This window comes from Geotrypetes seraphini, chromosome 8 (genome assembly GCF_902459505.1).
Source record: "Geotrypetes seraphini chromosome 8, aGeoSer1.1, whole genome shotgun sequence".
NCBI lineage: Eukaryota > Metazoa > Chordata > Amphibia > Gymnophiona > Dermophiidae > Geotrypetes > Geotrypetes seraphini.
In genome coordinates, this window is record NC_047091.1 from 142,354,371 (window position 1) to 142,371,433 (window position 17,063).

The 17,063-nt window shown below is 43.2% G+C and overlaps 1 protein-coding gene across 1 annotated transcript in view; it reads right to left on the reverse strand.

The window, feature by feature from the left end:
- ULK1 (unc-51 like autophagy activating kinase 1) overlaps positions 1 to 17,063 on the reverse strand; it is a 176,226-nt gene that overhangs the window by 15,296 nt on the left and 143,867 nt on the right. The window contains exons 18-25 of the mRNA XM_033957048.1: positions 16,984 to 17,049; positions 13,128 to 13,390; positions 11,188 to 11,381; positions 10,088 to 10,203; positions 5,907 to 6,038; positions 5,034 to 5,221; positions 1,919 to 2,097; positions 419 to 537 (exon numbers count right to left, since the gene is read on the reverse strand). Of these exons, the coding sequence (XP_033812939.1) occupies positions 419 to 537; positions 1,919 to 2,097; positions 5,034 to 5,221; positions 5,907 to 6,038; positions 10,088 to 10,203; positions 11,188 to 11,381; positions 13,128 to 13,390; positions 16,984 to 17,049 (1,257 nt within the window). The remainder of the gene's footprint in view (positions 1 to 418; positions 538 to 1,918; positions 2,098 to 5,033; positions 5,222 to 5,906; positions 6,039 to 10,087; positions 10,204 to 11,187; positions 11,382 to 13,127; positions 13,391 to 16,983; positions 17,050 to 17,063) is intronic.

Below are 17,063 nucleotides of genomic sequence, written 5' to 3' on the forward strand. Positions count from 1 at the left end.
GTCTTATTAAAGAAATGACAATTTTGCATGAGGTAAAACTCTTTATGGTTTATAAATCTTTCCTTTTGGCTAAAGAGATATGATCAAGAAACTGTTTTATTTTACTTTTGTGATTATGATAAACATACTGAGGGCCTCAAAATAGTACCTGGCGGGCCGCATGTGGCCCCCGGGCCGCGAGTTTGAGACCACTGGCTTAGACATAGGTGGAAAATAAATAAATAAATAAATAAATAAAAAGTTCTTGTCTGTATGCCATCAAAGGTTAGCCACAGTTTAATATTTAAATTTCAATTGCATTGTTAAATGGACGTGAATAGGATTTCCAGTAATGTTGACATAAAAATACAAACGCATACCAACACAGAAAAACATGGATTTAATGGAGCAATGCTGTTTCATCTGGTGGGATCCTTACCATGTTTGACAGTGGAGGAGAGACACAATTTCCCAGCTTTAATTTGCTCCATTGCTGTTTGCAGCCCTGCAGACAGGAGCTCTGCCACCCTCAGGTACAACACCAGCTGTTCTGCATAACTTGAAAGACAATTTAAAATCAACCAATGCAGAGTTAGATGATTCTTAGCAATGACAACTCAGCAAAAAGATGGAAGCCTGGGATAAAGGTCAATGGGAAAATGTCCTTTCACTGAGTTAGGCAAACATTCTTGACTTTTTTTGCTTCCTTTAAACTGATCAATGAAACCCTCGCACCCACTTCCTAAACGTGTGTCCAGTAGTGACTACTGATAGCTACATATATGACACAGTTAGCTGTTAACATGTCGCTAAAATTACAGCACTGAAGAGAAAAGCCCAAATGGCCTCTACGACTAAAAATTGTAACTTCTCCCCGCTATCCCCACGCCTCGTGTCTGTCCTAGAGTTAAAAGATGTGTATTACCCTGTTAGTTTTCACAACCTATGTTTTTATAAAGCTGTACATCGCTTAGATAACTGAATAAGTGATTTATCAAATATTAATAAAAACATGAAACTTGAAAGCAATCCAAATGCAGGAGTCGTGAGGAAGAGAGGTCAAACACACATCCCTGCTCCTGCCTGTAAAGGTGATGAGGTTCAGGGAGGGGTGGTTTAGAGAGAGGGAGGGGTGGGGGTTGAATGCCAGATCCAGGTGTGGAAGGAGAGGGGAGAAAGATGGTCACCAGTGAATTGTCTTGGTGGGTGTGGGACCACCTGTAGCTAAATCACTGGTTTAAAATGGATCATTCCACTTACTGAATTTCCTTTCTGTGTCTTAATCCCTTCACTATTGGGACAAGGAAACAAGACATGACAGCTCCAGGTATGCAAGTGGCAAAAACAGAAAAGTATTCCCCTTTCATTCCCCTCCTTTCCATTGCTACAGCTGGCTTGCCATTAATGTACTGAATCTCAGATGCCAAGTTAACAGATTATTTAAGCGGGCTCATTTCAGAATTACACATCCCTTTCCAAATTCGTGGGTTCGGAATTCACGTCTTCAGCTATTCGCAGGTTTTGTCTGGGTGACCCACCCCTGTCTCCCGGACCTCTCCACTTACTTTTTAAAAGCTGGTGGTCTACAAGTAAAGCAGGGCAGGAGCGATCTTCCTACGCTCCTGCCTTGTGCAGAACTGGGAACAAAAATGGATGCTGTGAGTTCCCATGGTCTCGCGGAAACTCACAGGAGCCATTTTTTGTTCCCAGCTCTGCACAGGGCAGGAGCATAGGAAGATGGCTCCTGCCCTGCTTTACTGCTAGACCACCAGGCTTTAAAAAGTAAGTCCAGTGGAGAGGCCCTAAAGATAGTCGTGATTATTTGGTATTTGCGGGCCGGCTTTGCCCCTAACCCCCGCGAATATGGAAGGGGATGTGTACACAGTTTCCAGTAATTTATTCTGGATTAAATCTAGGAAGGTCTGCTGTGTGCCCTTACCTCCACTCTTTGCTGAGGAGACTTATCTGATCTGCAACAACACTCTCCTGGAGCTGGTATTCAGATGCCACTGAACTGCCAAGCTCGTTGGCGCAGCCCTTCACTGCGGCAATCTCCATCACGTAGTGTACAAACGCCAGCGTGAAGCGCAAGCTGTGCAAAATTTCCGTGTGTTCTTGCTGTAAGGAGACCAGTGAGATTTGAATCAATTTTGGCTCTGTGCCAGGGTGAACCCTAAAGTTATCAGCAGAACCTTCTGTAATCACAGCACAAACCCTATAAGCTGTGGTCCCTACATCTAACTTTATGTTTAAATCATGTTTATTCAAGACTAAAAGATGTCTAACAAGGACATCAATTGATACATACACATAGAATGGCAACAGGAAATATGCAATAGAAGAACAAGTGGGGAGTGGGATAGATCACATCAACCTTGGAATAGACAATCTTTATTTATATACATAAGCTCACAATAATAATATACATAAATTTACTTCAAAAATCACATAAAAAAGTCCAAATGTTTGAAAGTCCTGGTAGGAAATGATTTGATCCTTTTTAAGTGTATTTTTCATAATATGCATTCTTGGCCCTCTTCAATATATTCAATATATCCTTCTAAATTTATAAACTACACCCCCCGAGGCAGGCCTCCTTTCGGAGGCCGAAACACGGACTGTGTTGAGTCGCATCATTTCCTACCAGGACTTTCAAACATTTGGACTTTTTAAATGTGATTTTTGAAGTAAATGTATGTGTATTATTATTGCAAACTTACATCTAACAATTGTCGGAAATAGGAAGCTAATCCTTGCCCCTCCCCCAAACACCTCCATCCCCGCAAGCAGCAGCAGCTTGGCAGCATGGGGGGAGGCCATGACCCCCATCCCCCCAGAAGAAACAGCAGCTTTATGGCAATCCCTCTGGAAGACCCCCCCCCCCCCCGGAAGTAGCAGCTTACTCCCTCTTCCTCCTTCTGTGCAGTTGTTCATATATCTGCAGGCAGCATCAGAGGGAACCTCCAATGCAGAGGGAGCCTCTGATGTCAGAGGGAATGCTTCTGGGTCAGCCGCTGCCTGTGGATTTCTATGCGGACCCTATAGCCGGCAAGGAGGCGGAAGAGAAGGAATAGGTCTACATAGAGAGGTACATAAAACTCATGGAAGGAGGACAAAAAGCGGTACATATCATGAGAGAGGGCACCATGGGAAGGCCTCCTGTTCCAATGAAGTAAGCCTACATAGAGAGATACAGAAAACCCGTGGGAGGGGGCATGAAGAAGTAGAAAGGTACAGGCCTACACGGTGAGCTACAAAAACCCCGTGGAAGGGGGATACGAAGAGGTACATACTGCAGGAGAGGCCCCCTGCAGAGGGCCTCACATTTCGATGCAGTAGGCCTATGCAAAGAGGTACAAAAATATCTGTGGGAGGGGGGCACGAAATACCTGTAATAGGTAGGATGACAAACTGATAGGAAGACAATTCGTAGGATGACAATTGGTAGGATTTTCCTACCAATTGTTGTATCCTACGAATTGTCTTCCTACCAATTGTATGGATCCAAAGCACGCATGGAGGTGCAGAAACGGGAGAGAGAAGAACTGAAAGGTCCAGTCTACCCTTGCCAATCCCCTCCAATTGGACGTCAATGGCTCAGGTACAAAACTACAAGTAGGACAGCCTATTAGGGACAGAGAAAGTACCTGCAAATAATATATGTAAACTGCTTTGGTTGTACCCACAGAAAGTCGGTATATCAAATCCATGACCCTTTACTTCTGACTACACACCTGGATACCCAGGTGTGATGATCTTAAGATGGCCCAAACAGGTGAAAAGGTGACGGCGAAAGCTACAAGGATACTAGGGTGCATAGGGAGAGGTATGGCCAGTAGGGAAAAGGAGGTATTGATGCCCCTGTATAAGACTCTGATGAGAACTCATTTAGAATAGTGTGTATAATTCTGGAGACCATACCTTCAAAAAGATATCCAAAGGATGAAGTTGGTCCAGAGGAAGGCAACTAAAATGGTCGGTGGTTTTCATCATGAGGTGTATGGGGACAGACTTATGTATACTTTGGAGGAAAGGCAGGAAAGGGGAGATACGATAGAGATGTTTAAAAACTTCCTTTTCTTTTGGATACTGTTTGGGACCTTCCCGATTGGCCACTGTGGGATATTTGCTCTCTCTTTGCCTTTCCTGTTACTTGCTGTAATTTTCCTTGTTACTGATATTGTTGGGGGAGGGGAGTTGTACTGGGGGTTTTACAATTGTATTTTGAACAAATACTATACCTTTTGCTATATTTATCTTTCTGTTCAATAAAAATTGTTTTCATAAACAGAAAAAAAAACTTAAGAGGCTTAAATGCACATGAGGCGAATCTTTTCATTTGAAAGGAAGCTCCATAAAGAAAAAGCATAGGATGAAAATAGGCGATAGGCTCAGGAGTAATCTAAGGGTGGTAGATTCATGGAATAGTCTCCCGGTAGAGGTGGTGGAGACAAAGACTGTGTCTGAATTCAAGAAAGCATGGAACAGGTACGTTGGATCTCTTAGGAAGAGGAGGAGATAGAAGATGATATATGGGCAGACTGGATGAGCCATTTGGCCTTTATCTGCCATCATGTTTATGTTTTTAAGACTTTATGATGAAATGTTCCCAAGGTAAAAGGGGAAACAAGATCTGTATGTTCCCAGAGAAAAATCTGAAGAGCTGCCTCTGCTAGAGGGGCAGCAGCCGAGAGGACAGAAAAACATTTTAATTTGATCTTGTCGCATTTCAAACCCAACACAAGTGCATTCAGACATCAGGCAGTTATCTCCAGGTGAGAAAGGGTTAGCTAGAACGTACATCTGAATGTGAAGGGATGGTAATGTTCCCACAGGACAAGCATAAAGTTACCAGCTCTGCACACATACTGTCCCTTCTGACTTAAAGAGAACAGTCTGCCCCCTGGAGAGAAGGGGGTGCAAATGCTTCTATGTCTTTTCTAGCTAAGGAACTCTCTGGTCAGCATAAGTATTCTTTCTGACCCAGCACACTCTTGTTTACTTAGCTTAACTCAGTGCTGAGACTATCTCGTGCCATGAGTGCATGTACCCACCTCCATGAGTGTTTCTTCAGGCAGCTCAGGCACTTCGAACATTACTGCTCCTTCCAGATTTGCCACCAGAGAGTCGGCAAAGGGGTAACGAAGATTTGAGGGTCCTTCCAGAAAATCAACACCAGTGCCAAGCAGGAAATGTCTGCCACTGAGGGACCCCCCAGAGCTCTGGGAGCTTGAAGACCCCACTGCAGAGAGAAAGATAGTCTTTGATCACCCTGAGAATTAATACCAGAGAAGGCAAGCACACAGCGCTGTAGCATAACACTGATATAGGTGCAGGGACAGGAGACCTGTTCTTTCATACGGTATCAAAACAGCCATACTGGGTCAGATCCATGGTCCATCTAGCCCATAGCCTATAGCCTTTTCTGGGTCTTGGCCTTTGCTAATGCTCTGCCATGATTCTGCTGGGGCCTACTCAAGAGTGGCAACCATGTTGCTAGTCACCCTTCTCACTATCCTGCTCCAAATTCATTGCCTTCAACTGCTGATTAGCTAGTGTCCTCTGGTGAGAAATAACAACCCGTTTTACTGTACTAAAAAAAAAATACATTAGCAGAGTCAGTAGACTGGTGGCCCTGCATTATATACTCAGATTTTCCCAGTTATTTTTTAAAATCATTTAAATAATATAACCGTGGCACACTGTTGGTTCTTCAGTGTCCACAATGGATTTTTCCCAATTCTGAAACAAACTAGAAAGAGGCTTTAAAATTTAAAGCAAAATTCTCTGCAAAATTTCAGCATTCTAGTCCTAGGGTTACGAAGGATAAGAGACAGGAAAAAGAATGAAAAGCCAGGAGAAGATCCATACAGGACACAGTGTCGCTGGGCTGGGTTAGCTGCACAGAATGCAATACCCTTCCTCACCTGAAAACATCCTGGTCCTGGTTGTCTGGGGCGGTGTACCACCACCAGGTGGGGATCCCACAGTGAACAGAACTGGTGCAGGACTCATCGAGCGCCCTGCCTGCAAGACAGACTGAGGGTTTCCACTGTAGCCTTGAAAGGGATCAGAGACAGGAAGAAATATGGTGACATATCCCTTCCTGGTCCAAGCAAAGCATCTACAAAACTAATGTCACTCCAGACCTAACACGATCCCAGCAAATCAAAGAAAATTTTATTCATATCATAGCGGTAAAAGCCACACATTTCTTGCTCCTTCCTCCTCTACTGCATTAGCACCTTTGTGATTATGTTCTTAGGTCTAAAGGGCAGCCTTAAATTCAAAGCATGCTGTGCTGCTTCAAACTTCAACTCAATGAGATGGTGTCATATAGCTAAGATTTGGAAGAGGTTAAAATGAAATCTGAAACAGAAGGTCAAGGTAGACATAAGAGATCGTTTTGGTCTTCTGGACCTTAGTGGATCAGCTAGAACGGAATGAGGACAGGGAAAGGAGAAACTCCCTCCAGAGAGGTTCCCCAGGTCTCTTAACACAACCCACTCCTGGCCTATTTTCTGTGTGCCCCAAACTATAACAGGTGTGTGCTCTATGAGCCAGATTCTGTATAGGACGCCTACATTAGGTGCAGCTAGGCGCCCTGATGGAGGACGTCTAACGATGATTAACGTCAGAATCTGTGCGTGGTAATTGACCGTGACAATTTAAAAAAAAAAATTTAATCACCAATTAAAAGTTTGGCATGGAATCTAAGGACACCTATTGAAGTTTTTCGAGATGTCCTCTGATGCCTATCTGAAAAGTAGGCATGGTTAGAGGCAGAGAATAGGCGTGGTTGACTTAGGTGTCTGAGTTAGGCGCCAGTAAATTAGGCCAAGCAAAACCTGGCCTAATGTACCTCTAGGATGCCTAGCGATGCCTAAGTACGCCTTGGCACCGCTAGGCGGGATTCTACAAAGGACGACAAGTGGTTGATTGACAACCATGCCAACCGATTATAGAATCAGGCCCTAACAGCATAGTGTTTTCTCAATGTTAATTTTTTTAAAGGTAATTGAATTTCAGATTTCAGCAGGGGGATGAGAAGCAGGAAACAACAAGAAAATAACATGAAGCTGTAGATTCAGCCAACACTGGTAAGCCAGAAGCTAATCGAAAACTGACCATAGTCATTGGCTACTAGAAGAGGAAATAACCTAGTGACCGTGTTACAGCAATGGCTGTGAACCAGGGAAGCCAAGGTTCAAATCCTGCTCCTACCGCTAGAACTCTTTTCCTCTAATTCTATAAACTCCTGGAGACTATTCTATAATTCCTCTAATTCTATAGAAATGCCTGGACAGGCATTTTCGATAGGACGTCTAAGTCTGAGTTTGGATGTTTTGGGAAAGATGTCCAGAAATCTAGTAAAGAAAATGTCTATTTTCAAAACAGAAAGACGTCTATCTTTTTTTGTTCTTTTTTTTTTTTAAATGACCTATCTAGACGTTTTGGCCATTTTCGAATTCAAAGATGTCCAAATAAAAAACTCACAAACATGTCCAAGCATTCTTAGCAAACTAGCTACACAGACATCTGAACAGAGAAGAGGGTACTGCAGTGAATGTCACATTTAAAAGTCCCAGGTACACATGTCACTATAACCTTATATTATATGGTGAGCCTTCCAAAACCCACCCAAAACTTACTGTACCCGCCTGTAAACCACAACAACAGTCTTTATGCCTGCAGGTGTTATCTTTATATAGGTACAGCAGGTTTGGGGTGGATTTTGGAGGGCTCACTATACACTACAAGCAGGTTATAGTGACATGCACCTGAGACTTTTAAATGTGACATTCACTGCAGTACCCCCTAGAGTGCCCTCTGCTCTGCTGGGCTCAACTGTCTGTGTGGCTGTCTGAAGCTCTATAAGGGTGTGCTGAAAAGTTCTCAGCCCAACCAAGAAGAGAATGATGTGGATATGGTTCAATCAATGATCTGAAACAATGTAAAAAAAAAAAAACCTATAGAATTTCATTTCTGCAAATTGGCACTTAATAAAATAAGATAATACAGCAGAACCTTAATATTTGCAGGGGTTAGGAGCAGAGCAGGCCTGCAAATATTAAAAAATTGCAGATAATGTTTAGGCTCTGACCCACCCCTGCCTCCCTTCTGTGTCCCGGACCTTCCCCAGACCTTACCTGGTGATCTAGCGGCAACACGGGGCAGGATCGATCGTCCTATGCTCCTGCCCCATGCAGAGTCATCATCAAAATGGCTGCCTTGAGTTCCCATTGTAATCTCATGAACTCACGGCAGCCATTTTGATGACGGCTCTGCACGGGGCAGGAGTGGACGATTGATCCTGCCCCGTGACATCGCTAGACTATCAGGTAAGATCTGGGGAAGGTCTGGGACACAGAAGGGAAGCAGGGGTGGGTCAGAGCCTAAAAATTATCCGCAATTTCTCAATATTTGCAGGCCGGTTCTGCTCCTAACCCCCGCGAATATTAAGGTTCTGCCGAATTATCTTATGTTATTAAGTGCCAATTTGCAGAAATTGCGAATAACTGAATCTGTGGGTACTGAAACCGCGGATTCGGAGAGGGAACTGCACTCTTTTCAGCTACAGTGGCAAAATAATACTCAGAATTTAGGAAGTTGGCTGGTTGGGCTGAGAACTTTTTAGCACCCCTTCGTAAATAAGGCTAGAATGTACTGTTTTTATTCACATCGGTGACCACTGGGGGAGGAAGGAGTGGGTCATGCCTTAATCTCTCTAAGTTTGGGCACCTTTTTGACCCTTATTCGTTTTTAAAACAGGTCTAGCTCCAAACGTCTAAAAAAAGCCCTTGGACGTTTTGTTAAAGGTTTGATTATGCCTACAGAATATCCAAGTCCTAAGCCCACCTAAAACATGCCTCTAACACGCCCCCTAAAGATTTAGACACACTGGAGACAACCAACCAGAAAAACATCTGGAAAGTCAGTTTTGAAAATGGCCACTTGGACGTTTTGACTAGTAAGATGTCCAAGTGCCAGTTTATGTTTTCTTTAGGATGCCTTATCTTTTTTGAAAATGAGCCCTTTAGTGTACCAAGCTGTTTGCACAAGTTGCAGAATACTGTCAAGTTGCACGCTTAACTTAATTATAATTAGCTGCTAATTGGCATTAACTAACAATTATTGGCTATAATTAGCAGTTACACATTTAATTGTGCATGCAAAATCCATAGCGTGCAGCTCCAAGGGAGCGTGCACCTGGGAGAGACACAGGCAGATCAGGCATATACAAGTTACAGATAAATTAGGTTCTTACCTGCTAATTTTCTTTCTTTTAGTCTCTCCAGACCGGCACAGAAACTGATGGGCCAAGATCACATCGGATCAGTGGGTCCTGAGGTGATTCGGGAAAACTCCAGAGCATATCTGTCCCGAATCACCTCCAGAACTCACTGATCCAATGTGATCTTGGCCCATCAGTTTCTGTGCTGGTCTGGAGAGACGATAAAGAAGTGCTGAATTTTTGGCGCGGAAAAGCATTATAATGGAAACAAGGCACCAAAATGGCTCAAACACGGCAGATCGACGCAGAAACTACGCTTATGCGCCCTGTTACAGAACAGCACCTAAATGTTTTTATGCGGATCTGAAAAAGGAAATGTAATAAGAGGGACAAGGGCGGGTCAGGGGTGGTCCTTTAAAATGTGCACAGTGTTATAGAATTTGGGGGAATCTGGGCTCAACTTGCGCGCCAGGATTTACTCCTGGTTTCAGTCGGTGTAAATCCTCACGCCCAAAACTGGGTGTGAATCCTGGTGTTGAGCCCAACTCGGAGTGCCGTTTATAGAACAGCACTCGGTGTTCATTTTTGTTTCAGTGACCAAATTTGGATGCCATTTATTGAACCTAGTCTAAGGCGCTTAGCACACACCGTTCTGGTGCTTAACTTTAAGTGACCTTGAGAGAATCGCCCTCTTTGGTGACCCTACAGTTAACTTTATCTCCCATTTCCTGAGGGACCCACTTAGGTTTTAAGCTCTTTGAGGAGGTAGATATCTTGCACTGAACTGCCTGGCACTACTGCACAGTGCTGTGAATGCCTGGCAGTGCTATTGAAAGCAGACATATTCCATGTATTAAGCTGGGGCCATATTACCTGTTATCTCCATCGGTTTCTCAGCATTAAGGCTGTCGTTACTGCCCGAATCTGGGGCCTGGTTTCCAAATGCAGCCTTGAGAAGCAGGTCTGTCAGCTTGCCAGTGCTGAAGGATCTGAAAATCAGACGAACAGGATGTATGTTCAGATATTTATTCATTTGCTCATTTATTTAGCCTGTCCTCCCAAAGGAGCCCATAATGGGTTACTTTTTATTTGTTTGTTTGGTTTTTTAAAAATGAATTTATTCAACTACTCAAGCATTTTCCCTGTCTGTCCCGATGGGCTCTATCTAATGTACCTGGGGCAATGGGGGGATTAAGAGACTTGCTCAGGGCCGCAAGGAGCAGTGTTAGTTTGAACCCACAACGTCAGACTGCTGGGGTTGTAGCTTTAACCACTGTGCCACACACTCCCTCCCCCATATTCAGTACAGTTTAATGCTCACTGATCCAGGCTATTTCTTTTGCTTCTGCTGTTCTGTTTTTCTGCTTGTCAACCTAGTTTGAAGCATGGTACTACTCACTCTTGGAATAAAGATGGGTAATTTATAGTTAACAAAAATAAACCAAAAAACCCCCACTCTGTTTGTAAGCCACAATCACTATAACGAACCACTACTTCTAGAACTGAATGGCGTTATGAACCATTTTGTTCTAGTGCGGGGTCCTTAGCAGCAGCTCCTCCCTGACATAGCAACAGCGAAACAGGGAATCCCTGTCAGGGTGTAAAAGAACTTTGAATGTGCATGGATGTATATTTCTTCTTCAAGAATGGCGACCAGCTATGCAAAGAGGTGATTTTGGGACTGGAATTTTGATTAAATGTTCCTGCTCTTTGAAGGATGGTCGATTTCTGAACCTGGAAGCTGCAGTACACGATAAGTGGAATTTTTTTTTTTCTGACTTAAGATGGTGGTGCGCCCATGCATTTAAATGCCTTATGCAAGAGGAGGGTGCCTTAAGAGAGAGGTCTTTTTTCTCCACTTAGTTTAATATTGGCATTTTCAGTTTCAGAATGGCCATTCAGTTTCTTGTTAACCCTTTGGGTTAACAGGTGGGGAAGCCCTGGGACTCTTAAGCCTTTATCTGCCTTCTCACCTGCCAAAGGGCCCTTTGGTGTCCTCCAGAGGCCGTAGCCCCAGGCCTGTCTGCTGACAGTGGTAGTGGCCCATCTCCTTAAGGTCCGGTAGGGTCTTGTTACGGGTTGGGGTCACTACCATTCCCTGGTGTGCCAGCAGGGTGAGCAGATTCTGGGAACTTGGGGCTTTTTGGAACTCAAATGGGGATCCAGCCTTAGAGAAAAGAAACCCAGCAGGTTGATTAGCTTCTAGAGTCAGAGAGGCTATTTTCTGAATGATTAACTGCTAGTTTATGCTTCAAGAACCAACATTATTTTCCTGTCTATTTAATATGGATGTTTCCTCCAGCCTATCCTTTTGAGCAATCAGTCTACAGATCTACAAACTCTGACATACCATAATTACCATTAAGCAGTGCCCAAACTTCAACATAGCATAGTGTTTAAACCTGTGGCATCCACCCCACTTTGAGCTCAGGCCCACCCAGCAGCAGTGCACCCTTGTTGTAGCTGGTGAGGATCCTCAAGCTCCGCCAGCCAAAAACATCTACACAAATGGCCTGAACTCCCTACAGTGCAGTTCAATCAACAGTAGCTTAGCTTTAGTAAGCCACCCTGATGCCTGCACCTGATGCGTACTTGGTTTCGCTGGGTACCAGCATCCAGGGTCTCATTAAAGCTACCACCGACTGAGCTGTGCTGGAGAAAGTTCAGCAAACAAATAGTGGCACCAATTAGCTGAATACTACCCCTAACTGGGTCTTTAATACACCTCCTTAGATCTTAAAGTCCCACATTCTGAATGATGACTTCCTATTTATGTATTCCACCGAAGCTCCTCAGTAGGCCACACTTAAACTCTCAACAAGAGAGCCTGTGTGGTGACTGTCCTCATCAGAGCTTATAGATCGGTGTTTTCTCTGTATCTAATTTATTTTTTTAAGTTTATTTTATGCAATTTGTAATTACTTAATTAAAGTGCCAGTGCTTATTCTTAAAATCAGTTTTATAAATATATTCATAAATTGAAACTTAGCTTAAGAATCATTGCTGATTCATTCCCCACCGATGCGTTTCATTCTTCTACAGGGTCGGGGAAAGTACAGAAATGTTCAAGCTGTCAGCATTTAGCTTAAGCCAACCAAAATCATGCCGGGGTTAATAATCCCGACATGATTTTGGTTGTCTAAAGCTAAATGCTGACAGCTTGAACATTTCTGTACTTTCCCCGACCCTGTAGAAGAATGAAACGCATCGGTGGGGAATGAATCAGCAATGATTCTTAAGCTAAGTTTCAATTTATGAATATATTTATAAAACTGATTTTAAGAATAAGCACTGGCACTTTAATTAAGTAATTACAAATTGCATAAAATAAACTTAAAAAAATAAATTAGATACAGAGAAAACACCGATCTATAAGCTCTGATGAGGACAGTCACCACACAGGCTCTCTTGTTGAGAGTTTAAGTGTGGCCTACTGAGGAGCTTCGGTGGAATACATAAATAAGAAGTCATCATTCAGAATGTGGGACTTTAAGATCTAAGGAGGTGTATTAAAGACCCAGTTAGGGAGAGAAAGTTCAAGCCATTTTCACAGATGTCTTCAACTGGCGCAGCTTGGGAAACTCTGCTGGCTCTGGTATTTAAAATCAGAGTTGGGGGTAAGGTGGGGTGTGGAAAGAGAGGTGGGGAGGGTGGGCTTCTGGAGATGACATTGTACCTGCTCATTTTAGTGGTAGGCCAACTCCAAATTTGAGTTCTGGCTTTAAACCTGCCACCTGCCCAGCTAATCATGCTTCCTTTAATTAGCTGAATTGTATATGGAACGTGAATAGTAGTAATTTCTGAAATACTTTTTTGAACAAAGCTTCATTCATTCCTCACCACATTGCTGTGGTATGATGACACAGAATTCACCCACCTACTTTTTAAAAAAACCTTTCCAGGTCTGAGTTACCTTTGTAGGGGAGCCCAAGATAGTTGGTAAAGGACTCCTCTGTACAAATTCTGACAACTTGGGAGACGATCTCATCTGTCTGTAAGGCTGCAGTCCATGGATCTGCATGGGCTGGCTAGTAGGCGACTGGCTACTCTCTGCTACGGCAGGTTCAGAGTGCAACTTCTTAATCTTCTGCCTGCAAAACTGTGCATCTGACAGGTTGGGGGCGCTGTGCAGCCGGGAGCCCAAACCTCCAGGATAGTGTTCTGGTATGGATGCAACTAGAAATTCCAAAGCATACACAAAAGGTCAGGCACACACAAATCCTACCAAAACGGTTTAAATACTGTGTGAAATGGATTATGCCCCTTCTTTTAACCCCTATGCTTGACCTGTCTCCGCATTAATTTTTGTTTTTTCTTAAGACATATACTACGAGGCTAAAGGAAAGAGTAATATCCGCTGTAGGGTTTCAAAGCTTAAAAAAGTTCTTTGTAATGCAGTATGTCTCCAAAATATGACATAACTGGCAAGACTTTGGTTCACCCTTAGACTCCACAGGCTTGAGCAGTAGCGAAGTAAGGGGGGAGGGGTGGTCTGGCCCAGGCACTCTCTTGATAGGGGCGTGGCACCCATCCTCCTCTCCGCTCCCCTGCTCCTTCCCCCCCCCACCCCACTGCTGCGCACTGCTTCCCTTCGCCGTACCTCTGTAACATTCCTAGCAGCGAGCAGCAACCCCTAACCTGCTATCATGCCTGTCAGCTCTTCTTCTGACATCATAGAAACATGATAATAATAATAACTTTATTTTTATATACCGCAATACCACAAGCAGTTCAGAGCGGTTTACAGAGGAAGAGACTGTATACAGACAGTGATGTTACAAAAAAGACTTTAAAATTACATTAGCATGTTAAGATTAGTCAAATTTATCTGGAAGCATTTTAAAGATAAATCAAGACAGGAATGGAGTCAGAGAATGGTGGCAGGTAAAGGCCAAATGGCCCATCTAGTCTGCCCATCCATGGTAACCATTATCTCTTTCTCTCTCCAAGAGATCCCACGTGCCTGTCCCAGGCCCTTTTGAATTCAGACACAGTCTCTGTCTCCACCATCTCCATCACTTCCTGGACCCATGCCTAGGAAGTGACATCAGAGGGAAAGCCCACACAGGTGCAACAGCAGGTTGGGGGTTGGTGCTCGCACCAGGAATGTTAGAGAGGTACAGGGGAAGGGAAGCAGCATGCACATGTGATTTGGGGGGGGGGCGGGGAAAGAGCGTGTAGGGGGAGGGGTGCCACTATCCCGGGCGCCTCTCACTCTTGCTATGTAGTGTCAAACTTGAAGATCTTGGGTATAACATTGGATCGTAGTCTGACTTTTAGGAAACATAACAGATCTTTTAATCAAAAAAAGTTACGCACTATTATGGAAATTAAGGACTATTAAGAAGTATTTTGACATGGAATCCTTTCGATTATTAGTTCAGAGCACAGTATTGTCCACTTTAGATTATTGCAATATTGTTTATCTAGGACTACCAAAAAAGCTTGTATTAAGACTTCGATTGGTTCAAAATACTGCCGTTTGTTTAATTTTTGGTGTTAAAAAATATGGTCATGGGAGTTTTGGGGAATTCTCTTACCCATAGAGCCCGGAGTCTACTTTTGAATTCCTGAACTGTAGGGGGTTTATTGCTCGTCGTGCTTTTTTTTTTTTTTTTTGCTCTCCATACCCTCTTCGTACCATTTCCTGGTTATGTACTCCTGTTGGTCTTTGTTCCTGCTTTTTCTTCCCTCTTTACCGAGGAATCTTGCTCTATCTTGCTCTTTTTTTTGGTTATCTTCTGCTCCTCTTGTATTTCTATATTTCTATATTTTGTATCTCTTCTGTAACTTCCACACAATGTAGGGCGGGGAGGGTGGGGTTTGGGGTAGGGTCTTTGGGTTGATTCTTTTTGTTTTTTGCAGAAAAAAAAGTTTGTATATTAGGCATCAAGTATTTTGTGCTGCCTTGCATTTTCTTGCATTGCCCTTTTTTGCCTACATCTGACTTCTCTGTATCTCTTCTGTGTTCAATTGTTTCTGCAGTTGTTGTTGCAGATTGCTTGTCCTGTTTTTTGCCTAATAAAAAGATTATTAAAAAAATATATATATGATCATGTAAGTCCTTTTTATGCCAAACTACACTGGCTGCCGTCTGGGGTCAGAGTATTTTTTAAATTCGGATGTGTTTGTTATAAAGCCCTTTTGGACTACTACCCTCTTATTTGGTATCATATCTGAAATTGTTTAATTAAAAAAAGCATACCAGGAATTTGGGCATGTTTATTTTCCCCACCCCTAGGGGTTGTCGCTATAAAACATTCTTTGATAGGACTTTAGAATATCAGGCGGGGAAAGTGGATTTCTGGATAAGCCCGCTGATTGCTCAGGCGTATTCTTATCCTATATTTAGGAAATTGTTAAAAACACATCTGTTTGATAACCAAGAATGTTGATTTTCAAGCTTCTTAATGATTTTATCATGCCGTGTTTGTAAATTTTTTTTAACAATTAGGTTATATTTTTAATTGAGATATTAATACAAGCATGTTTAAGTTGGTTTTTTTTACCAGAAACCATGATGTATAATTCTGCCCATAGAAATATACAATTGTATTTATTTACTGTTGTGAACCGCCTAGAACTAATGGCAGGGCGGTATAAAAGAAATAAATTATTATTATTGTTATTGTGTCACTGGGCTTGAGTGGTCACTAAAGGCATACATTTCTGGACATTCTGTTACAGGGGTTCCAGAGAGGCACCATGTGCCCCCCACTACTGGACACAAAAAGGTGTTGGCGAACAAGAAAAGGCAGCGAAAAGTGGAACCAATACATATTTTAAGCATAGATCCCCTATCATCTATTCTCCGTGTCCAGATCGATCTATCTGTGTGGCTATCACAGATTTCACAAGGCTCCTCAATTTACAACTGGTCAGCCAAGCCTAAGGGGTCCTTTTATCAAGCTGCGGTAGGGGTTTAGCACGCGTAATACCGCCTGCCGCGCTAGCCGCTAACGCCTGCATTGAGCAGGCGTTAGTTTTTTTAGCCGGCCGCGGGGGTTAGCGCGTGATGATGAAATGTCCGACGCGCTAACCCCGCTAGCGCAGCTTGATAAAAGGACCCCTAAATGTTTTAATCTGTAGTCTGAGAAGAAACAAATCTTCCCTGACCCTAAAATAGGGGTGAGGGGAAGAGACAGCTCGAACCAAAGCTCTCCTAAAAATTTTTTGTGAAAAACGGGAAGCCCTCAGTCACATAGCTCGCAATGGGGACTAAACCCCTAATGCACCAGCTGTCACATGCATATACCCACAAGGGTGTTATCTGTGAAACATCCCCAGGCTAACCCATATGTAATTAAACGTGTACCTAGTGCACAAACCAGTGTGCTAATAGTGCAAAATATAATAATCAACCAACATAACAATCAAAAAAATGGTTGGAGCTGTCTCTGCCTCTCATCCGAGGGTGCAGAAGTGACCAAAATCAGCCAAAATCGCAGAGACAGCTCCAACCATTTTTTGATTTTTGATTGTCCCCATTGCGAGCTGTTTGACTGAGGGCTTCCCGTTTTTCACAAAAAAATTTTAGGAGAGCTTTGGTTCGAGCTGTCTCTTCCCCTCACCCCTATTTTAGGGTCAGGGAAGATTTGTTTCTTCTCAGTGTTTGGGCTTTTTTCCCATTTTTGGTTTTTTTTTAATATTTCTATTAATCTGTAGTCTGGAATAGTATTCCTGGTCACAGCGTCTCACTGGCCATAATGAATAAACCCTCTCATCTAACTAGATGTGAGGACCTGTGTACAGGATAGGTAGAAACCTACCAGGTATGGAGGGCCTTCTGTGTGTCTCTCCTCCAGATGGGGAAGGCTGCTCTGGAACTGTGCCCACTTTAGGAGAGACA